Below are 23,850 nucleotides of genomic sequence, written 5' to 3' on the forward strand. Positions count from 1 at the left end.
GAAGCAAATATATTTTTAAATCTTAAAACAACCCTCTCAAAGTTACAGGAGATAACTAATTAACAGAGCGATGAATAAGGATGATGCTTACAATACATTTTTAAAATTTTATTCTGGCCGGGCACAGTGGCTCACACCTGTAATCCCAACACTTTGGGAGGCCAAGGTGGGTGGATCACTTGAGGTCAGGAGTTTGAGATCAGCCTGGCCAACATGGCGAAACCCTGTCTCTACTAAAAATATAAAAATCAGCCAGGCATGGTGGCAGGTGCCTGTAATCCCAGCTACTCAGTAGGCTGAGGCAGGAGAATCACTAGAACCCAGGAGGCAGAGGTTGCAGTGAGCCAAGATCACACCACTGCACTCCAGCCTGGGTGACAGAGCAAAACTCTGTCTCAAAAAAAAAAATTATTTTGGATTCAGTGGGTACATGTGCAAATTTGTTACATGAGTATATTGCATAATGGGCTTCCAGTGAACCCATCACCTGAACAGTGAACACTGCACTCAGTGAGTAGTTTTTCAAAAGGGACCCTCTTTGGAGTCCCTGGTAAGAACTTTTAAGAATAATATACAAGACATTCTCTAGACGGAACATGCTTATCAACTGAGAGGTATAAACATCGAACGCCGTATCAGCAAGCGATACTCCAACATGCAAAAGAACCCAGGATGGGGGACTGGGGAGGTTTCCAGGGTCAAATCGGAGAGCTGGGAGCCTGAGACACCAATAGTTTTAGCTGACTTTGAGTATTTGTCAGGCGAGGGGCTGAGGGGTTCGGTGTGGGTAGGGCTTTGGGCCTTCATCGTTGACAGGAGGGATTCTGACTGGACAGCTTTTTCTCCAGTCCTTTAGCCAAAGGAGGAAGGATCACTGGGAGAAGGAAAAAACGGTGGGAGTCTCCTCAAAGACCAGTTGTCCTCTACCCCTCATTACCCCCTCTCCTGACAGCAGCCACTGTCCTTCTTGGCTAAGATAAGAGACAGCAGGAACAGCCCCCTGCCCTGCTCTAGCCGAGTTGGAACAGAGCCACGGAGTGAGTTGGCTGGCAGCAGAAATGTCTGGGCATCTGTGTCTGGGGGAGAGGTGCCAGCTGTCTAGGCAGAGAGAAAATGTGCCCATGTGCACACACACGTGTGTAAAGGTAGGGCATGTGTGTGAACACAGGCAGCAGAGGGAAGAGCAGCTGTTGTCATTGTGAATGACAACAGCACAGACACCAGGAGAACCCCGTTGTCTCCCAACCCATAGACTCAGACTCTGCCTCCCTGCCTGGAGTAAGACACCCATCTCCTCTGGTAGCACCTCGACCATCTACCAGGCAGCAATGGAGCTCATTTGAGGCCTGGCCCTTTTGCAGCTAACCTGGGCTCTCCCATGCTCATAGAGCCCACTGTGACCACCAAGAGAAGGTGACAGCAAGGAGGAAGGCTCCCGCTATGTTCTAACATTCAATGATTTTATGGTTCCATGAAGGAAAGAGAGAGCAACATGTCAACACAGATTTATCCTAAACTGCTGGATGGAAATAACTTGGAAAACAGCATAGAATGAGTAAACTCTTAAATACATGTTTCCAGTGAGTTTCCTTTTTGATTCTAATTACCTCCATAAGACAGAGGACTGTCCCCAAGCCTTTACTGAGATGAGAAAGTAGGGACTTCTTCACCCCAAATCTTTCCTAAGGTTTTATTTACAGACTTTTTCAAAACATTCACTGAATACTTTTTCTTCTTCTTATAATACATGCTCATAGTAGAAAAATTGAAACTCAAGAAACTATAAAACCTCCATGATCCACCCCATCCTCACTTTACTTCCACAGGCCTCAGATATGCCTGCTATGGGATGCCCCATCATGTTAAAATGCACCCACATCTCACATCTGAAGTTACTGTGCTGAGTTGAAACTGTCTAGTTGGCCAGGCACAGTGGCTCATGCCTGTAATCCTTGCACTTTGGGAGGCTGAGGTGGGTGGATCACTTGAGGCCAGGAGTTCAAAACCAGCCTGGCCAACATGGAGAAACCCCATCTCTACTAAAAATACAAAAAAATTAGCCAGACGTGGTGACAGGCAGCTGTAATCCCAGCTACTCAAGAGGCTGAGGCAGGAGAATTGCTTAAACCTGGGAGGCAGAGGTTGCAGTGAGCCGAGATCATGCCACTGCCCTCCAGCCTGGGTGACAGAGCGAAACTCCATCTCAAAAAAAAAAAAAGAAAAGAAAAGAAAGAAACTGTCTAGTTAACATATATTTTGCAGACCTTTGATTAAATGTTTATGAATTTTAGTTCTGTCATTTAAAATTTTTTGAAGCCAATATATTTTGTTTTCTATATCTCAAATATGTTTGAGAGTCTCTGAAAAGTCTACAGGCCCCAGGAACTGTGCTTATTGTGACTAATGAATAAGAGGACCCTGCCCAGTGAAAAATGTTACTATTTAAGAGTAGATACACTGTCAGTCTCTCTCTCTCTCTCTCTATGCATTTATCATGGATAACTTAGAGAGCCCATATAGTTTTGAATACTGTTTTTCTCCTATTCTACACTGTTCATCCAGTATTTCGCAGACAGAGCTTGAGAGCGGAGGCCTGCTGTGTCAGTGGGAGTCCCCCACCCACACCACAGCTTCTCAGTGCAGGTTCTAGGACCACACACCTCTTAGGTAGAAAGGCTCTGAGAGAGACAGCTTGTCTCCCTCAGACCTGAGCTTCACAGATGAGGAAACTGAGGCCTGAAGAAGTGACTGGCCCCAGGTGAGTGGTTAGTTAGTACCACAACCAGACTCAGAATTTAGGTTGCTGGCTCAGGTGGGAGGTGAAGAAGCCACTGCTTGCCTTGGGTGCCCTCTGCCCAACTTCCAGGGCCAACTCTCTGTGGGCACCTTCCTCTGGTGCCATACTGCCAGACCCTCCCACTCCACTCCCGCCTCCCACTAGCTGCTCCAAGCTTTTGACCCAATTTCCCCATCCAAACTCCTGTGTTTGTTTTCCCTTCATTGTCACAATGTTGCTCAAGCTGTAAATTTACAAAATGTTAGTAAATTTTAATTTTTTTCTCTGATCGTAAAAGTAACAGATGCACATGGGAGAAAATAGGAGGAAAAAAGGAGTTCATTATATCACCCAGAGATGATCACTGTAAAAATGCTGTGCAACAAACATCAATAAATAGAATTAGAAATTGATCAGCTGCTCTGTCATTATTATTATTATTAATTTTTTTAGAGACGGGGTCTTGTCATATTGCCTAGGCTGGTCTTGAACTCTTGGGCTCAAGCAATGCTCCCACATCAGCTTCCCAAAGTGCTGATATTACAGGCGTCAGCCACCATGCTTGGTGTGTTTCCTTTCAGTTATAAAATATCTCAGATACATAAACATGATTCGTTCATTCGACAAATATTTGTTGAGCATGTACCACATGGAAGGCACTGTTCTGGGTTTAGGAACATAATAATTGACACAATAGTCCAAGTCCTTGTTCTCAAGGAGCTACATTCTAGCGGAGGAAGATAGATAATCAACAAATAAATATAAAACAGGTTTGTTGGTGTTGAGTACTATGAAGAAAAAATAAAACAGGGTAAAGGAGAAGAGTAGCTGGTGAGTGTTACTGTACATGAAATGATTGGGAAAGCCTCCCTGAGAAATGACATTTGATCAGGGTCCAGAAGGAAGTGACACAGTGAGCCAAATATTGAGTGAACATGTTTCAGACACTGAGGACATAATAGTGAATAAAAGTGACATTCCACTCTGGGCCACCGGCCCTCCTCTTCATTGTAGACACCTTGTACTATTTTACCTAATGGCCTGAGGACTGAATTGTACAGGAAGAGAAGGAAGAGGAAGAGCTACCCTTAACATTTTAATTTTTTTTGGCGGGTGCGGTGGCTCATGCCTGTAATCCCAGCACTTTGGGAGGCTGAGGCAGGTGGATCACCTGAGGTCAGGAGTTCGAGACCAGCCTGGCCAACATGGTGAAACCCCATCTCTACTAAAAAAAAGTACAAAAATTAGCTGGGTGTGGTGGCTGGCACCTGTAGTTCAGCTACTTGGGAGGCTGAGGCAGGAGAATCGCTTGAACCCGGGAGGTGGAGGTTGCAATGAGCTGAGATCGCACCACTGCACTCCAGCCTGGGTGACAGAGTGAGACTGTCTCAAAAAGATAAAAATACATAATAAATATAAATATATTTATTTATTTAATAAGGTTGGTCCTGAATTCCTGACCTCAACTGATCCACCTGCCTTGGCCTACCAAAGTTCCGGGATTATAGGCATGAGCCACCGTGCCCAACCAACTCTTAACATTTTAATATACAGACTTAAAAAGTCTAAAATTGGCTGGGCGTGGTGGCTTACACCTGTAATCCCAGCACTTTGTGAGGCTGAGGCAGGTGGATCACTTGAGGTCAGGAGTTTGAGACCAGCCTGGCCAACATAGTGAAATGTCTCTACTAAGAATACAAAAATTAGCTGGGCATGGTGGTGGGCGCCTGTAATCCCAGCTACTCGGGAGGCTGAGGCAGGAGAATCACTTGAACCTGGGAGGCGAAGGTTGCAGTGAACCGAGATTGCACCATTGCACTCCAGCCTGGGTGACAAGACCAAGACTCTGTCTCAAAAAAAAAAAAAGTCTAACATTAATCAATATTTACTTTCCTCCCAAATAAAAACATATTAAACTTTATCTTTGCTCACTGTTCCCATCTGAAATGTTTACCAATTTTTCAGTTTATCTTGTTATTTTTATTTTTCCAAATCAACCATTATTACTAAAAATAGTTTTGAGTAGTCATAATTTGTTTAGATACATCCATATGTTTTGTAAATATTTCCTTACCATTTTTTCTTGCATTTCCCTATTTCCTTTTGGGTTCAGTTTTCTTGTGTCTTAGGTTCATTCTTCAGTAGTTTCCACGGTAAGGGCCTATGGCAGCTAACTCTGTTTTTGTTTGTCATCTGACGATGTCTTCAACTTGCCCTCCTTTAAAGAAAATAATGACTTTATTCAGATATAGTTCACATATAAAAATCCACCGTTTTAAAGGATACAATTCAATGGTTAAGTATATTCATAGACTTGTATAACTGTCAGCACTAATTTTAGAACATTTCATCACCAGCCCACACACCAAAAAAAAAACCACCCTGTACCCACTAGCAGTCATTCCCCAGTCCCCTCTCCTCCAGCCCTTGGCAACCACTTACCTACTTTCTGTCTCTGTGGATTTTCCTTTTTTTTTTTTTGAGACAGTCTTGCTCTGTTGCCCAGGCTGGAGTGCAGTGGTGTGATCTCGGCTCACTGCAACCTCTGCCTCCTGGGTTCAAGCGATTTTCCTGTCTCAGCCTCCCAAGTAGGTGGGACTACAGGTCAGCACCACCATGCCTGGCTAATTTTTGTCTTTTTGGTAGAGACAGGGTTTCACCATGTTGGCCAGGCTGGTCTCAAACTCCTGACCTCCAGTGATCTGCCCACCTTGGTCTCTGTGCTGGGATCCTCAAAGTGCTGGGCTTACAGGTGGGAGCCACTACGCCCAGCCCTGGATTTGCCTATTCTGACATTTCATATAAATGGAATCATACGATATGTGCCCTTTTGTTTCTGGTTTCTTTCACTTAGCATAATGTGTTCAAGGTGCATCCATATTGTAGCATGTGTCAATACTTCATTTTTTATGGCTGAATAATATTCCATTGTATCACATTTTGTTTATCCTTTAGCCAGTTGACGGACATTTGTGTTGTTTCTACTTTTTTGGCTATTATGAATAATGCTGCTATGAACATTTGTGTATGAGCGTTTGTGTGTGAACATACATCTTCGGTTCACTTGGGTATATATTTAGGAGCTAAATTGCTGGATCATACAGTAACTATGTTTAACTTTTTGAGGAACTATTCTAAAGCAGCTGCACTATTTTACATTCTAACAGCAATGTATGAGGGTTCTGTTTTCTCTACATTTTCATCAACATTTGTTCTTTTCTGGGTTTTTTTGCTTGTTTGTGTTATAGCCATCCTAGTGAGTGTGAGGTGGTGTCTCATTGTATTCTATTTTTTATGTTCATTTTAACATAAATGTAGCATACTGCTCACATACTATATACCCTTTTCATTTAACAATATATTGTGGAGATCTTGTCGATATATACAGAACTTACTCTCTTTTTTCTGGCTTTACGGTAATTCAATGTCTGAATGCACCATCTTTTATTTAACCAGTTCTCTACTGATGGGCTGTTTTTTCCAGTCTTTCATTATCACAAACAGTGCTGCAACAGTGCTACCTTTAAACACTCCATTCTCTACATGTGGAAGGATAAATCCTAAAAGTGGAATTCTGGGCTAAAGGGCATGTGTATGCTTTTATTTTTATAGACATTGCCAAATGGTAGTCAGTGGTCTTTTTTAACACCTCAATGGTCTTGAGGTGTTTAAAAAACAAGTGGGGGTCAGGGTAACAATTACTGACAAATTGATTTCCATACTGAATGTACCAGTTTATACTTACCAGAAATGTAAGTACATGTTATTTAAATGAACACTGGATGATAAGATCAAATTTGTGAAAATACTTGTGTTCTTAGTATGGTACTCTCGTGTGGGTTGACTTCAGAATCACTTCTTTTTAGGGGCTTTGGGGGAAGGGCAGCTTATAAAAAGCTTTCCTTGGTTGCAGCTCCAAGGAGGAGGTAGCACCTGAAAACGGCTTCTCTTGGCGCCCTTATCTACATTTCCTTGATGAAACAATGGGTACTCACTGAAGATGCTGGGTAAAATATTCATTCATTTATTCCTTCAGTCAACAAATATTTATCAAAAGCTTACTATTTGGTGCTAGCTGCTGGAGATGGAATGGAAACAAAATCAGACCAAACACTCCTTTCACTGACATTTTCAGGCTTTTGAAAGGACACAGACATTAATACAACTAAGGGTAAAGTAACACACTGGGAAAGAAATGCCTATCATGCCACTGGAGCCTGGAACAGGGTCCGAGGGTCAGCAAGGGTGACCAGAGGAAATATGTTTGAATTGAGATATGAAAGATGAGTAAAAGACTAGGTGAAGAAAGTCTCTTCTTCCTCTGGAAGAAAAAGCATAGTTAACAAATAAAGAAGACTGGGTATGGTGGCTCACACCTGTAATCCCAGCACTTTGTGAGGCTGAGGCAGGTGGATCACTTGAGGTCAGGAGTTTGAGACCAGTCAGGGCAGCATAGAGAGACCCCATCTCTACAAAAAAAAAAAAAAGAGAGAGAAAGAAAAGCAAGAAAAGAAAGGAAAGAAAGGGAAGAAAGGGAGAAAGAAAGAAAGAAAAAGAAAGAAAGAAAGAAAAAGAAAGAAAGAAAAGAAAGAAAAGAAAAGAAAAAAGAAAAGAAAAGAAAAGAATTAGCTGGGTGTGGTGGTGGCAAAGAAAGAAAAAAGAAAGAATTAGCTGGGTGTGGTGGTGTGTACCTGTAGTCCCAGCTACTTAGGAGGCTGAGGTGGTAGGATAGCTTGAGCTCAGAAAGTCAAGGCTGCAGTGAGCAGTGATCGTGCCACTGTACTCCAGCCTGGAAAACAAAGTGAGACCCTTTCTCAACAACAACAACAAATAAAGAAGAGAGGCAATAATACCTACCTCATAGCATCGTTAGAAAAATTAAATAATACATGTAATGCATTTAGCAAAATGTTCAGCACGTATCAGTTACTTGAAGAATGCTTATTTTGTTTCCACTCTTTCTTTCTTCTTTTTTTTTTTTTTTGAGATGGAGTTTCCCTCTTGTTGCCCAGGCTGGAGTGCAATGGTCTGATCGCAGCTCAGTGCAACCTCTGCCTGCCAGGTTCAGGTGATTCTCCTGCCTCGGCCTCCCAAGTAGTTGGGATTAAAGGCATGCGCCACCATGCCTGGCTAATTTTGTATTTTTAGTAGAGAATGTTGGTCCATGTTGGTCAGGCTGGTCTCGAACTCCTGACCTCAGGTGATCTGCCCGCCTCAGCCTCTCAAAGTGCTGGGATTACAGGCGTGAGCCACCATGCCCGGCTCTTTTTTTTTTTTTAAATAACCATAGTGAATGTTAAAATCCCAGTTCCCCAAGCAAAACATTACCACCCTAGTTATGTACTTACTTCTAAACTCTACCCCACACTGCCTTGGGTTGTTAGTTATCTTATCTTATTCAGGTCTTGTTTACTCAACCAGGTGACAAGCTTATTTAGAACAAGAATCTGGCTTTATACTTTTTAGCAAAATAATAGCTACTATTTGTTGAGCATATATGACATACTCTTTATGGGCATTATTTCCAACCCTCACAACAACCCTGTTTTACAGATTATTTTCCTCATTTTACAGATAAGGAAACTAAAGTTCAAAGAGGTCAGTTAGCCTGGCCAAGGTGTTGAAGGCAGGACTAAATCCTGATGCAGGTAGCTACATTTGTAGCTGACAGATGGTAAAGCATAGAGCTGCCCTCACCCAAACCCTTCTTATTTCCAACTGGCATGACCTTTAGACAGTGGCAGGGAATATGGGGAGAAAGAATTGTTGGAGAGGTGCCCATCCCTTCTTCCAGCTGTGTGAAGTATAAATTTAGAACTCAAACTAAGTAGAACTCAAATGGTCATTGTAGAATTCCTGCATTCATTCAGCAAGCCTAGGCTGCTAATGAGCAAAACCCCTCACTGGGAGTTTTGTAGTTGATGATACAGATAATGTTAAGATTCATGGAATGTTTTTTATGTGCCAGGCATTGTTCTAAGCGCTTTATATGGATTAATTCATTTAATTTCAGGTTAAGACTGTTATGATCTCACAGAACAGATGAGGAAACAGAACTACAAGAAGGTTAAAGGGTTCGCCCAAGGCCTTCACCTGGCAAAGTAGTGGCGTTTGGATCTGGCAGTGATTTCGCAGCTTGAGACCTATTTAATAACAGTGTGAGAGAAGGGTCACACAGTCAATCAAAAAAACAGACGAAACTCTGGTATAGCGAAGGACCAAAAGTTCTGCGGGCTGAGCAGGAAAGTTGGCTCCAAATGTCTGCCTGCCTGCCAGCAGACCTCCAGCCCCAACCTTCTGCTTTCCCGGCTTCCCCACCCCCTCATTCCCGACAGACCACAGCCAGCCAGCCAGGAAAGGAGGGGAAAGGTCGCAGTGGGGATGGCTCCTCCCTTCCCGTCTTACAGCCCTTCTTCAGCAGAGCCCGCCGAGCTCGCTGAGATGTGGAAAGTCACAGGGTTCTTTCCCACCCGGCACGGGCACTTGACCCGGGTACACGGAACCGCCAGTTCTAAAGCCACCAGCGGCCTTCTCTTCCACGGCGTGTACACCCCTTACCGGGGGTCCTCCCCATTCCCAGTGTCTCTCCGGGACTCTACTTTCTGAGATCCCCCGTTGCGTGCTCTCAAGACAGACCGCACAGTCTTGGCTGGGTGGGTGGGGGGTGATTAGTAAGGCAGCCCAGCCCCCAAATCTGGACATAAGGCTGGTCTGTGACCTCCTGGCTCTTTAGTTCAAGCCGAAAGCACCCTTAAAAATCATCTAGCGGCCGGGCGCCGTGGCTCACGCCTGTAGCCCCAGCACTTTGGGAGGCAGAGGTGGGAGGATGGCTTGAGATCAGGAGTTCGAGACCAGCCTGGGCAACATAGCGAGACTGTCTCTATTTAAAAAAAAAAGAAGAAGAAGAAGAATAAGAAAGAAAAGAAAGAAATCATCTAGTGGCCAATGTCTTCATTACAGATGAGAAAACCGAGGCCCATTTAAATACCAAGTGACTTGCCCATATGCAGTTAGGATCCCACACCAGGGCCAGGAGTATTTCACGTTTTCTGAAGCGACACGACAAACTCTCATAGAAAGCAGAGCTTGCAGAGCTTAATATGTTGCACAAGGGCCTCACCCTTCCAGAGATACCGATGGCAACTGAAACTCGGAATTTGGAATCTTGGTACAGCTATGAAGTGAAACAAAACCAGCTCTTCAGTCCTTGAAATGAAGAAAATAACGAGTGGAGTAGGGGTCTGGTGCCCTCTGACAATTTAGTGCACCCGAAATCTCTGGGGAAGAACCCACCCTTCACGGCGGGGCTTCACGGACACGAAGGCCATCGGTGTTTTTCACCTACTGGGGAGAAGGGATATGTGCTCTCTGACTCCTTCAAATGTTTTCTACAGCAGAGATGGCAGTCGAGATTAATACACACGCCTCGTCTCACTCCAGAACACAATGATTCAAAACCGCACGACGTGTACTTTTGGAAACAGCTCCGCGGGAGAGCACCCGGGACAATCCCCAAACCCCGTTGCCCGCGGGGTGGGGCCGCGGACGTGCGCCACGTCGTGTGCGTCCCGGGCGTGCGTGCGGCCTCCAGTACGCGTGCGCGTGCCCTCCTGGGGCGTGCTCGCGGCTATAAGGGGCGGAGGCTGGGTGGCGTTGCTCCGCGCTCTGCGGCTGACGGCGCTTTTGTCTCCGGTGAGTTTTGTGGCGGGAAGCTTCTGCGCTGGTGCTTAGTAACCGACTTTCCTCCGGACTCCTGCACGACCTGCTCCTACAGCCGGCGATCCACTCCCGGCTGTTCCCCCGGAGGTGAGCGGCCCTGTGGGCTTCCCCGGCTCCCCACCCCCATCGCCAGAGTGCTCGCCGCGCTAGCAGCCTCGCGTTCCAGGGCTGGGGGTGCGCCGCCGGGATCCTCTCTTCTCGCCCACGCCCCATCTGGGGTCCCCATTCAGCCGTCAGCCCTGTTTTGTCCTAAGGTGGTCCTAACTAGGATCCACGTGGCCCATCCCACGCCCACAGGTGCTGAGTTAGGCATCCCTGCCATGCCCTCCCAAAGCACCTTCACGATCTCCTTGCTGTCCCAACACTTAGCGTGTTGCGTGTTAACTACCCTTTGTCTATAAGGTTTGCAATGTGGCCCTAGTATCTTCCAGGGTACCTAACACATTGCAGATATTCATGGTATGTTTGTTAAATAAATGAACTTGATAGATTTGACCCTCATAGAGTTATTTGGACTTGCAAAAAGTTTGTAGTTAACTCCAATCTGTGATGTGGGAGAGACTTCTAGGCAGGTTGCTTTCTCCAGGGCATGTTCTTATATTTCCCATGACCCACCACCCCCCTGCAAAAGGACTGGGCCTATTTCAGGAAGGTGACTGATGGCCTGCACTGTAGCACAGGGGTTGTGCATTGTGCCTTGCAGGAACAAAATTTTCAATAAAGTAAATGTTTGTTTGTTTGTTTTTGAGACGGAGTTTTGCTTTGGTTGCCGAGGCTGGAGTGCAATGGCGCGATCTTGGCTCACTGCAACCTCTGCCTCCCGGGTTCAAGCAGTTCTGCCTCAGCCTCCCGAGTAGCTGGGATTACAGGCATGTGCCACTATGCCCGGCTAATTTTTGTATTTGTAGTAGAGACAGGGTTTCACCATGTTGGTCAGGCTGGTCTCGAATTCCTGACCTCAGGTGATCCACCCACCTCGGCCTCCCAGAGCGCTGGGATTACAGGTAAAGTTTTAAGAAGTGTTCTTGAATTAGTCCAAGAAGCAACACTGGCTCCGCAGCCATGAAGTTTGCAATGTAAAATATTCTTGGAGAGTTGCTGTGCAACTCCCTGGTCCCTGTGTCCCTCACTGGCTAAGCCTCTCCTTCAGCCCTGTGAGAGGACAGAAGAGTCAGGGCTGGATGCATGCATATCCCCAAAAGGCTATAGATTCATCCTTTCTCTTTTTCCTCAGGGTCCAGAGGCCTTTCAGAAGGAGAAGGCAGCTCTGTTTCTCTGCAGAGGAGTAGGGTCCTTTCAGCCATGAAGCATGTGTTGAACCTCTACCTGTTAGGTGTGGTACTGACCCTACTCTCCATCTTCGTTAGAGTGATGGAGTCCCTAGAGGGCTTACTAGAGAGCCCATCGCCTGGGACCTCCTGGACCACCAGAAGCCAACTAGCCAACACAGAGCCCACCAAGGGCCTTCCGGACCATCCATCCAGAAGCATGTGATAAGACCTCCTTCCGTACTGGCCATATTTTGGAACACTGACCTACACATGTCCAGATGGGAGTCCCATTCCTAGCAGACAAGCTGAGCACCGTTGTAACCAGAGAACTATTACTAGGCCTTGAAGAACCTGTCTAACTGGATGCTCATTGCCTGGGCAAGGCCTGTTTAGGCCGGTCACGGTGGCTCACGCCTGTAATCCTAGCACTTTGGGAGGCTGAGGTGGGTGGATCACCTGAGGTCAGGAGTTCGAGACCAGCCTCGCCAACATGGCGAAACCCCATCTCTACTAAAAATACAAAAGTTAGCTGGGTGTGGTGGCAGAGGCCTGTAATCCCAGCTCCTTGGGAGGCTGAGGCAGGAGAATTGCTTGAACTCGGGGACGGAGGTTGCAGTGAGCCAAGATCGCACTGCTGTACCCAGCCTGGGCCACAGAGCAAGACTCCATCTCAAAAAAAAAAGAAAAGAAAAAGCCTGTTTAATGCACAGGTGTGAGTGGATTGCTTATGGTTATGAGATAGGTTGATCTCGCCCTTACCCCGGGGTCTGGTGTATGCTGTGCTTTCCTCAGCAGCATGGCTCTGACATCTCTTAGATGTCCCAACTTCAGCTGTTGGGAGATGGTGATATTTTCAACCCTACTTCCTAAACATCTGTCTGGGGTTCCTTTAGTCTTGAATGTCTTATGCTCAATTATTTGGTGTTGAGCCTCTCTTCCACAAGAGCTCCTCCATGTTTGGATAGCAGTTGAAGAGGTGTGTGGGTGGGCTGTTGGGAGTGAGGATGGAGTGTTCAGTGCCCATTTCTCATTTTACATTTTAAAGTCGTTCCTCCAACATAGTGTGTATTGGTCTGAAGAGGGTGGTGGGATGCCAAAGCCTGCTCAAGTTATGGACATTGTGGCCACCATGTGGCTTAAATGATTTTTTCTAACTAATAAAGTGAAATATATATTTCTACTGTGTGTCATGTTGACTTCTGCTCTTGAAATTCGTGGTAGGGAGGGTCTTAATTTCTAGACCTGAGGTTTAATTTTAACATCTCAATACTTTGGAGCAGGAAAGTGCTTAAATCACTTTGTTTAAAACATAGTAGACTTCTGAATTTGGGGGCAGAGGCAGTTGGGTCTGCCATGTATCAACCAGTTATGTGAGCCTAGGCCACGATTATTGCAGGCCTGTCATGACTAGATCTGTAAAGAAGAAGAAAAATGATCACCACTTCCAGCCCCTCTCCTTGAGTCTCTGGAGCAAAGAGGACTATCAGTCCAGGAGGCTGTGGGCTTTTTCTTTTGTACTCTTCAGCGTGTTTTACTTACCCACCAAAAAGGCTGCTTAATTCAGATTGTTCTCAAAGTCAGTTGGTAAAGTGTCCACACCACACAGATGATTATATCTGCTCTCCCAGATCTAAGCAACTTGGCCTTTACTCAAAAGTTGGAGGGTTTTTTTTCTTGTATCCATCACTCTTGTACTTCCTGTCCCACGTACAGTTGTATTCACTCCTTTGCCCTTCAGAATATATTTATTTACACTCCCATCTGGGCATGTGCATCATTTTATTAACTTGACTGACTTTTGCTAAAGTGCAACAATGAAGTACAGTGTCTTCTGTTAAGCCAGTTTTGCTTCCTGAGTGTTCTTAAAATGTCACTACCCTAGAAGCCTGTGGGTTAAGCATCACTTTCATTTATTGCACAGTGGTTGTCACTAGTGTTATTTATCAAGTATTTCCAGTTTCCCACCTTTCGGGTACATGGTAAATTGGTCCCCTTGTGGCTGGCAGGGTTTATATGACTGTTACTTTGTTAGCATAGTACTACTCTCAAAAGTCTATTTGGCTTTTTCTCTGGTTTCAGTTTCATGTGCCAGTAGTTACCCTCTTCTAGTCATATTTCTTATATTTGATATATTTTCTCATTCTCATGCTTCTAATTTGGGGTATTTTTGAACCTTCAATTGAAGAGCCTGCACCTTAAGTCTCTCCTCCAAGTGGCTTAGTTTAATTGAAGTGATCTGTGTGCCACCACCCCCTTGTGGTTGGATGGAGCCATGTCATTAGTTCTGGCCAATGAGCTGTGAGTGGTAGTGGCTTGCGTTAATTCTACGTGAGAGCATTTCAGTGCTGGAGAAACCTGAGAGGCCCTCTTTTTCCCTCTGTGCAGTGACCAGCAGTGCTTCCTATGGAACTGTTCATTAGTGTAGGTCCTGGAATGAGGATGCATGGCGCAGGGCCCTTAATCTGTCCAATCTGACTGTGATGTGGGAGAGACTTCTAGACATGTTGCTTTCTCTAAGGTATGTTCTTATATTTCCCATTACCCCCCACCCCCTGCAAAAGGACTGGGCCTGTTTTGGGAAGGTGACTGATACCCGCACTGTAGCACAGGAATTGTGCTACTGATATCTGGGGGTTTTGTTAACTGAAGTGTAACTTAGCTTATCCTGATTGGTACATTGTGTACAGCACCTATTGGATGCCAGGCATCAGCTAATACCTCATCGCTACCTGCCTCAAATGTACACAAGGTATTGGGAGGAAGGCATGTGAACAAATAATGTGTCATGGTTTTGTGATAGAAATACGTATACAGGATAGTGGGTATATAAAGTTATTTGTAGGCAGGAGAGGGGTGTTCAGGAAAAGCTTCTTAGAGGATCTCAATTTTTTAAAAATGCGTAGGTTGTAGGCTGCTGGCCAACTTAGGAAAAGGTGTCTCAGCGGAGGGAACAACGGGAGCAAAGGCATGGAGATGAGCCTATGCACAGCTCATTTAGAAAAACTGCAAGTTCAGGCCAGGTGCAGTGCCTCACGCCTGTAATCCCAGCACTTTGGGAGGCCGACGCGGGTGGATCACCTGAGGTCAGGAGTTTGTGACCAGCCTGGCCAACATGGGGAAACTCCATCTCTATTAAAAATACAAAAAATAGCTGGGCGTGGTGGCAGGTGCCTGTAATACCAGCTATTCAGGAGTCTGAGGCAAGAGAATCACTTGAACCTGGGGGTCGGAGGTTGCAGTGAGCCAAGATGCGCCATTGCACTCCAGCCTGGGCAACAAAAGCGAAACTCCATCTCAAAAAAAAGAGAACTGCAAGTACAGGCCAGGCACAGTGGCTCGTACCTGTAACCCCAGCACTTTGGGAGGCTTAGGCAGGAGGATTGCTTGAGCCCAGGAGTTCAAGACCAGCCTGGGGAACAGAGCAAGACCCCGTCTTTATTTAAAAAAAAAATTATTAAAAAAATTTTTTTTTCCATTCAGGGTCTCATTTTGTTGCCCAGACTGGAGTGCAGTGGTGGCATTGTGGTTCACTGCAACCTCCACCTCCCGGGCTCAAGCAATTCTCCTGTCTCAGCCTCCCCAGTAACTGGGACTACAGGTGCACACCACCATGCCCAGCTAATTTTTGTATTTTTTGTAGAGATGGAGTTTTACCATGTTGCCCAGACTGTCCTCGAACCCCTTGGACTCAAGTGATCCACCCGTCTCAGCCTTCCAAAGTGCTGGGATTACAGGTGTGAGCCACCGCACCTGGCCCACTACTCCCCCAACATTTTTTTAAGCTTTAGCTGGGCATAGTGGCGCACACCTTTAGTCCTAGCTACCAAAGGGGCTGAAGTGGGAGGATCACTTGAGCCCAGGAGTTTGAGGCTGCAGTGAGCCATGATCATGCCACTGTGCTGCAGCCTGGGTGACAGAACTAGACCTTGTCTCCTAAAAAATTAAGGCTGGGCACGGTAGCTCACACCTGTAATCCCAGCACTTTGGGAGGCCAAGGCAGGTAGATCATTTGAGATCAGGAGTTCGAGACCAGTCTGACCAATATGGTGAAACCCTGTCTCTACTAAAAATACAAAAATTAGCTGGGCATGGTGGCAAGCATCTGTAGTCCCAGCTACTGGGGAGGCTGAGACAGGAAAATTGCTTGAACCTGGGAGGCAGAGGTTGCAGTGAGCCGAGATAGTGCCACTGCATTCCAGCCTGGGTGACAGAGTGAGACTCCATCTCAAAATAAATAAATAAAAATAAATAATTTTTCAAAGTGCAAGTACAAATTTTAAATCTTACTAGCTTGTGGCCTGAACTCTAGTGCCACCTAGTGGACCCTAAAGAAGGGAATATTTTATATACCGTATGCTGTGTAATGCTTTCTGAATTTGAATGACACTACCTCTGAAGCTTAAGATAACTATGAGAATATTAAGGGCTGGAAGATAAGATCTAGCCCAGCACTGTCCAATAAAAACATAATGCAAACTACATATATAATTTAAAATTTTCTAGTGTCCCATTAAGGAGTAAAAAGAAACTGAAGATATTTTTAACATATTTAACGCAATGTATTCAAGATATCATTCCAAAATATAACATAAAGTGTTATTAATGAGATATGTTAAATACTTTTTTTGTGATACTAAGTTTGTATACTGGTGGGCATTTTATACTTAAAATATGTCTCTACTTGGATTTGCCACATTTTCTTTAGTTTTTGTTGGTGGTGCTTTTTTTTTTTTTTTTTTTTTGAGAGTTTTGCTCTGTCGCCCATGCTGGAGTGCAGTGGCACAATCTCGGCTCACTGCAACCTCTGCCTCTGGGTTCAAGCAATTCTTGTGCATCAGCCTCCTGAGTAGCTGGGATTACAGGCACCCACCACCATGCTGGGCTAATTTTTTTTTTTTTTTTTTTTTTTTTTGGTAGAGATGGGGTTTCACCATGTTGGCCAGGCTGGTCTCAAACTCCTGACCTCCAGTGATCTGCCCACCTTGGTCTCTGTGCTGGGATCCTTTTCTGTTAACTTGCTTATAAAAATGTCACACTCTGTATTAAGACATAAGGAGTTAGAAAATCACTGTAAAAATAAAGTTGCTTGTTGTACAGGTACTAACAAGCATTTTCTGAAATGGAAATTTGTTTTTTTATTAACCTAATACAAATAAGGTTCAAGCACTGTATTTAAATATTTAAAAGATAGGAGTTTCTTAAAATACCACATATGGTGCTCTTTCTTGTGAGCTTGCTTTTCTCCACAATTTGGCAATTTGCTTCACTCTAGTAGTCCAATCTGCAACAAAAGAACAGAATATAACACTTTCTCAGAGCCATGCTAATGATGTGTTGTAATAAAGAATGTTGATGAACTGCTGACAGTTAATCTTATTCAGGCCGTATTCTCATGAGGTCATAGATCTATATTAAGTTTTTTTACAAAGAACAAAGATCCTGGCACACTGTAGGCCAAACAAACGTTTTCTAAATGAAGTGTTGCCTTACTAACAACCTAGCTTGTAGGTTGGGAAGTTTTTAGATTCAAGGGACAAAGTAGCAAAAATGTGCCCTCTCCCTCACCTTCTCCCTCTCCCTCTCCCGTCTCCGTCGTCTCTGTCTCCTGCTTTCCACGGTCTCCCCCTCTCCCTCGTCTCCGTCTCCCGCTTTCCACGGTCTCCCTCTGTTGCCGAGGCTGGACTGTACTGCTGCGATCTCGGCTCACTGCAACCTCCTGCCTGATTCTCCTGCCTCAGCCTGCCGAGTGCCTGGGATTGCAGGCGCGCGCCACCACGCCTGACTGGTTTTTGTATTTTTTGGTGGAGACGGGGTTTCGCCGTGTTGGCCGGGCTGGTCTCCAGCTCCTGACCACGAGTGATCTGCCCGCCTCGGCCTCCCGAGGTGCCGGGATTGCAGAGGGAGTCTCGCTCACTCAGTGCTCGATGTTGCCCAGGCTGGAGTGCAGTGGCGTGATCTCGGCTCGCTACAACCTCCACCTCCCAGCCGCCTGCCTTGGCCTCCCAAAGTGCTGAGATTGCAGCCTCTGCCCGGCCGCCACCCCGTCTAGGAAGTGAGGAGCGTCTCTGCCTGGCCGCCCATCGTCTGGGATGTGAGGAGCCCCTCTGCCCCGCGCCCAGTCTGGGAAGTGAGGAGTGCCTCTTCCCGGCCGCCACCCTGTCTAGGATGTGAGGAGCGTCTCTGCCTGGCCGCCCATTGTCTGGGATGTGAGGAGCCCCTCTGCCCGGCCGCCCAGTCTGGGAAGTGAGGAGCACCTCTTCCCGGCTGCCATCCCGTCTAGGAAGTGAGGAGCGTCTCTGCCTGGCCACCCATCGTCTGGGATGTGGGGAGCGCCTCTGCCCAGCCGCCCTGTCTAGGAGGTGAGGAGCGTCTCTACCCGGCTGCCACCCTGTCTGGGAAGTGAGGAGCGTCTCTGCCTGGCCGCCCATCGTCTGGGATGTGGGGAGCGCCTCTGCCCGGCCACCCTGTCTAGGAGGCGAGGAGCGTCTCTACCCGGCCGCCACCCTGTCTGGGAAGTGAGGAGCGCCTCTGCCTGGCCGCCACCCCGTCTGGGAACTGAGGAGCGCATCTGCCCGGCTGCCCCCTCTGAGAAGTGAGGAGCCCCTCTGCCCGGCAGCTGCCCCGTCTGGGAGGTGGGGGGGCGCCCCCGCCCAGCAGCCGCCCCGTCTGGGAGGTAGGGGGCGTCTCTGCCCGGCAGCTGCCCTGTCTCGGGGGTAGGGAGCCCCTCTGCCCAGCCGCCACGTCTGGGAAGTGGGGAGCCCCTCTGCCCGGCTGCCACCCCGTCTGGGAGGTGTACCCAACAGCTCATTGAGAACGGGCCATGATGACGATGGCAGTTTTGTCGAATAGAAAAGGGGGAAATGTGGGGAAAAGAAAGAGAGATCAGATTGTTACTGTGTCTGTGTAGAAAGAAGTAGACATAGGAGACTCCATTTTGTTTTGTACTAAGAAAAATTCTTCTGCCTTGGGATGCTGTTAATCTATAACCTTACCCCCAACCCCGTGCTCTCTGAAACATGCGCTGTGTCAACTCAGGGTTAAATGGATTAAGGGCGGTGCAAGATGTGCTTTGTTAAACAGATGCTTGAAGGCAGCAGGCTCGTTAAAGAGTCATTACCACTCCCTAATCTCACGTACCCAGGGACACAAACACTGCCGAAGGCCGCAGGGTCCTCTGCCTAGGAAAACCAGAGACCTTTGTTCACATGTTTATCTGCTGACCTTCTCTCCGCTATTGTCCTATGACCCTGCCAAATCTCCCTCTCGGAGAAACACCCAAGAATGATCAATAAATACTAACAAAATTAAAAAAAAAAAAAAAGGAAAATACAACTTGAAACATTGCAGTTGAAAATGAAGACAAAGGAAACACTTCAAAAGCAACCAGAGGCCAAGCACAGTGGCTCACATCTGTAATCCCAACACTTTGGGAGGCCAAGTCAGGTGGATCGCCTGAGGTCAGGAGTTCAAGACCAGCCTGGCCAACATGATGAAACCCCATCTGTACTAAATACAAAAATTAGTCGGACATGATGGCACATGCCTGTAATCCCAGCTACTTGGGAGGCTGAGGCAAGAGAATCTCTTGAACCCAGAAGGCAGAGGTTGCAGTGAGCCGAGATTGCACCACTGCACTCCAGCCTGGGCCACCAAGCAACATTCTGTCTCGAAAGAAAGAAAGAGAGAAAGAGAGGGAGGGAGGGAGGGAGGGAGGGAGGAAGGAAGGAAGGTAGGAAGGAAGGAAGGTAGGAAGGAAGGAAGGAAGGTAGGAAGGAAGGAAGGAAGGAAAGAAGGGAGGAAACCAGACAGAAAAAATAACTTACAAAGGAACAAAAAGTAGACTAACAGGAGACTTCATGCATGCAAAAATAAAGGCCAGAAGACAATCAAATAATATCTATAGATTGAGGAGAGAAAAGTATTTCCAGCTAAGCTATCATTCAAGAGGAAGAGTAAATAAAAACACTTTCAAGGCCAGGCATGGTGGCTCACACCTGTAATCTCAGCACTTTGGGAGGCCAAGGCAGGCGGATCACCTGAGGTCAGGAGTTCGAGACCAGCCTGGCCAACATGGTGAAACCCCGTCTCTACTAAAAATACAAAATGTAGCCAGGCGTGGTGGCGCGTGTCTGTAATCCCAGCTACTAGGGAGGCTGAGGCAGGAGAATCACTTGAACCCGGGAGGCGAAGGTTGCAGTGAGCCAAGATCCCACCACTGCACTCCAGCGAGACTCTGTCTCAAAAAAAAAAAAAAAAAAAAAAAAAGAATGTTCGACATTATAAGGGTGTTGTTCTTTCTTGCTTGTCTATAACTTTAATGTGATTTTTCAAATTTTCCCCAAGGGTTTTTGTTGTTGTTGTTGAGACAGGGTCTCAACTTTGTCACCCAGGCTGGAGTGCAGTGATGTGATATCAGCTCACTGCAACCTCTGCCTCCCAGGCTCAAGCAATCCTCCCACTTCAGCCTCTCTAGTAGCTGGGACTACAGACACGTGCCACCATGCCCAGCTAGTTTTTGTATTTTTAGTAGAGATGGGGTTTCGCCATGTTGGCTGGTCTTGAACTCCTGGGCTCAAGCAGTCCACCCTCCTCAGCCTCCCAAAGTGCTGGAATCACAGGCATGAGCCACTTTCATGACTCTGTCTCAAAAAAAAAAAAAAAAAAGTCTCAATCATTAAAACAGTGTGATATTAAGATATTAACAGACAGACCCAAGGAAGAAAATAGAAAGTCCCAAAATAAATAGAGCTATGTGGAGAATTTTAACTTAAGTAAAACGTGACATTTCAACACAACAGGAAAATGATAGATTATTCAACAAATAGTGCACTGAGTAGGCATCTGAGGAAAAAAATGAGATTCACACTTCATATACAAATTGCAAATGGATGAAATGTAAAAGGAATAAATGGAGGGTCAGAGAGAAAGAAAAAGAAACCTTAAACATACTGAAATAAACTCTGGGAAGGCCTCCCTAACTGTGATACAAAAATCAAATGCATTTTTAAATAAAAAGATATTAATTCCACTGCTTCAAGATCAAAAATCTCCATATGGCCAAAAAAAATCACAGTTGCTACTCATAACACAAAAGGCTAACTTCAAAGAACTTCAAATTCATAAGAAAAAAATAACCTATATAAAAATGGACAAAGGGTATGAACAGACAGTTCTCAGAAACATTAAAAAATATTCAACCTCATTCCTCATAAAAGATCCAAGTTAAAACTCTCCTCAGATATTTATCTTTTCATATTATATTGACCAAGGTGAAAAAACATGGGTATACTCATAAGTTACAGATAGGTTTGTAAATTGGTTCACCCTCTACAGAGGAAATTTGGCAATAATTACCAAAAGAACAGACTTCACACCTTTTGACCTAGCAATTCCAGTCCTAGGGCACCATCTAGGATATACAGATATTTTTGCACATATGCCAAATGCCACTCCTGAGGGACCCAGAAAAAAGTCTAAACAAACAAACAAATGGTTTGGCAATAACCTTATAAATTATATACAAATCCTTCTATAATAAAATATACTTATTTATTATGTCTTTTTGTTGTATAATTCAAATTAAAATGTATTACTAACCTTCTTTTTTAAATATGCATAAAGTCAGCAAATATAAAGTCTATGGACCCTGCCTCAGGTTATTCAAATAACATCCTCACCATTGATCAAATGCTCAAGAAAAAGCAGACTTGTATAGTGGCCGATGCAACTACTATTAAACAACATGTGAGTATTCCTTGTTGAGTTCCTTCCCAGAAATCACTGACAAAAATATTGTCCACTTCAGTACTACACCATAAAACCAAGAGAATTTTTATCTGCTCTATGTCTTTAAAATGAGACAAGGTTGTTTCTCATGTTTACCCATTGTAATAACACCATTTCTTTCTCTATAATCAAATGGATTCAAATGTTAAGTGTTATGATTCATCCTGCTATTCACCTATGCAGCTATACTCACTGTTATTTCTGGGACATTCATTTGTGTTATTCCAGAAATATTAAACTAATTAAGGTAGTTAACCAACAGTCACAGTGAGTAGTGTACTCAGAGATTCATGGTGAAAGAATCTTACATCCTGAGGCCTCTAGCCCTGGGGCACCAGCTGCACCAGGGCTAAGAAGCTTGAGAAGATCAATAGTTTGGTATTAATACATTGGAAATCTTGGCATTAGGTAAAGAACAGCTAGGACAAGTATTCTTTGGGCTATCTCAATCTATCCTCCTTGGTTCAGCTGCCACCTATGTACTGATTACTGTTAAAGTTGTCACTAACCTAACTTCTTTCCTCTATTTCTGTCCTATCTCACTGACCACTTGATGACTATTTCTACCTCTACGCAGGGTCTCATAACATAACAAACTCAACATGTCCAAAACAAAACTCATCTTCTGCAGCCAACTGGTTCTCCCCTGGGAATTCTGTATCTCAGGTGTTTTTTGTTTGTTGTGTGTGTGTGTGTGTGTGTGTGTGTGTGTGTGTGTGTGTGTGTTTAAATAAGGTCAACTTTTATTTTAGATCCACGGGGTACATGTGCAGGTTTGTTATGAGAGTATATTGCATGTGTCTCAGTTGATAGCATCTACTCAGTCACTGAAGCTAGAAGGCCAGGAGCTATCCTTAACTCGGGTTTTTTCCTCATTCCTCACATCTGCTAATCCCCAAGTCTGGCCGATTGTCATTCTCTTAAAGATTTTTCAGGGCTGGGCATGGTGGCTCACACCTGTAATCCTAGCACTTTGGGAAGCCAAGGCAGGCGAATCACCTGAGGTCAGGAGTTTGAGACCAGCCTGGCCAACATGGTGAAACCCCGTCTCTACTAAAAATACAAAAATTAGCCGGGCATGGTGGTGGGCGCCTGTAATCCCAGCTACTCGGGAGGCTGAGGCAGGAGAATCCCTTGAACCCAGGAGGCAGAGGTTGTGATGAGCCAAGATCGCACTACTGCAGTCCAGGTTAGGCAACAGGACAAGACTCCGTCTCAAAAAAAAAAAAAAAATCCCACATTTTTCAAATCTGTCCCCTTCATTCCATCCCCATTACCACTGCCTTAGATGAGGCAGTCTCCAACCTGGTATCCTCCAACTATTCTCCACACAGCTGCTAATGATCCAACATGAAGAGCCAACCATGGCACTGTCCTGCTTAAAAGTGAACACGTCCCTCTCAATGATGGCAATTTCAACTCTATTTTCCGCTTAAGGGATTTATTTCACTTTCATTAGAAACAGTGGGTCGCTACAGCATGATTTTCACTGAGGAACAGGCTTTTGCTAGCCTCACAGAGATTACTGACTTATAAGATTAAGTGTAAGGGCCTGCCTGTCCTTTGTCATTATTTATTCCTCCCACTTTAAACTTGACACTCCAGCAATACCAAGTGCCTGAACCCTCCTGCCACACCTCCAGGATATTTACTGCCTTGGGGTCTCTGTTTATGCTGTTTATGCTGTCCCCTCTCCCTGGAACACCTTCCCCTCACCACTTACTCCCTCAATTTGATCACATCCTTGAGGACCTACTCAGCTCAGCATCTTCTCCCAGTCAGTTCTCCATATCCTAGGCTGAACTGAGTGGCTGCATTGGCCCTCGTGTTATATCCCTAGCCTATCTCCATACCATACTTCAGCCTATTTTAGTCCATTGTATTTTTCATATCCTTATAAAATTTCTTATTACTTCATTATTCCCAAGCAGTACATTTTGATTGTCCAACTCCTAGCTCACATGTCCTCACGAGGCACCACCCAATGTATAGATTCAGTGACTTTCGAGTAGCCCAGGGACATAACTCTTGGGGTATCTATCATTGTGGTCCACAAATCAAAGCTACTTTAAGGTAACTACAATAAACTTCTGGTCTCTCACTGCAGGTGAAGAGAGCTACTGATACCTATAATTTGGGAATTGCCCTTGAACACCGAAAAGAAATGCTAAACCTCTGGCAGAAGATCCAAGGGGATTTGATTGGGATGGACTCTAGAAATGAGGCCTTTTATGACACCTTTTCTACTTATACATGGTCCTGGAATGTTTGCCAAGAATTACTTTCTCCTAAGGACTT

At 45.4% G+C, this 23,850-nt stretch overlaps 2 protein-coding genes across 3 annotated transcripts in view; one reads left to right on the top strand and one right to left on the bottom strand.

The window, feature by feature from the left end:
* The window catches only part of IMPDH1 (inosine monophosphate dehydrogenase 1), a 63,824-nt gene extending 53,512 nt beyond the window's left edge, over nt 1-10,312 (bottom strand). The window contains exons 1-3 of the mRNA XM_063815570.1: nt 10,200-10,312; nt 10,070-10,117; nt 4,851-4,994 (exon numbers count right to left, since the gene is read on the bottom strand). The gene's annotated coding sequence lies outside the window, so the exon portion shown is untranslated. The remainder of the gene's footprint in view (nt 1-4,850; nt 4,995-10,069; nt 10,118-10,199) is intronic.
* A 51-nt stretch (nt 10,313-10,363) lies between these two features.
* Nucleotides 10,364-12,946, top strand: HILPDA (hypoxia inducible lipid droplet associated). 2 transcript variants are annotated; one of them, XM_003951125.3, is made up of 2 exons: nt 10,364-10,582; nt 11,730-12,946. In XM_003951125.3, exon 2 carries the CDS (start codon nt 11,798-11,800, stop codon nt 11,987-11,989), a length of 192 nt encoding a protein of 63 aa, XP_003951174.1. In that variant the 5' UTR covers nt 10,364-10,582; nt 11,730-11,797; the 3' UTR covers nt 11,990-12,946. The 2 variants fall into 2 exon arrangements, with proteins under 2 accessions (XP_003951174.1, XP_003951175.1); XM_003951126.4 differs by having other exon boundaries at nt 10,385-10,468.
* The last annotated feature ends 10,904 nt before the right edge of the window (nt 12,947-23,850 follow it).

The sequence above is a fragment of the Pan troglodytes genome, chromosome 6 (assembly GCF_028858775.2).
Source record: "Pan troglodytes isolate AG18354 chromosome 6, NHGRI_mPanTro3-v2.0_pri, whole genome shotgun sequence".
NCBI classification, from domain to species: domain Eukaryota; kingdom Metazoa; phylum Chordata; class Mammalia; order Primates; family Hominidae; genus Pan; species Pan troglodytes.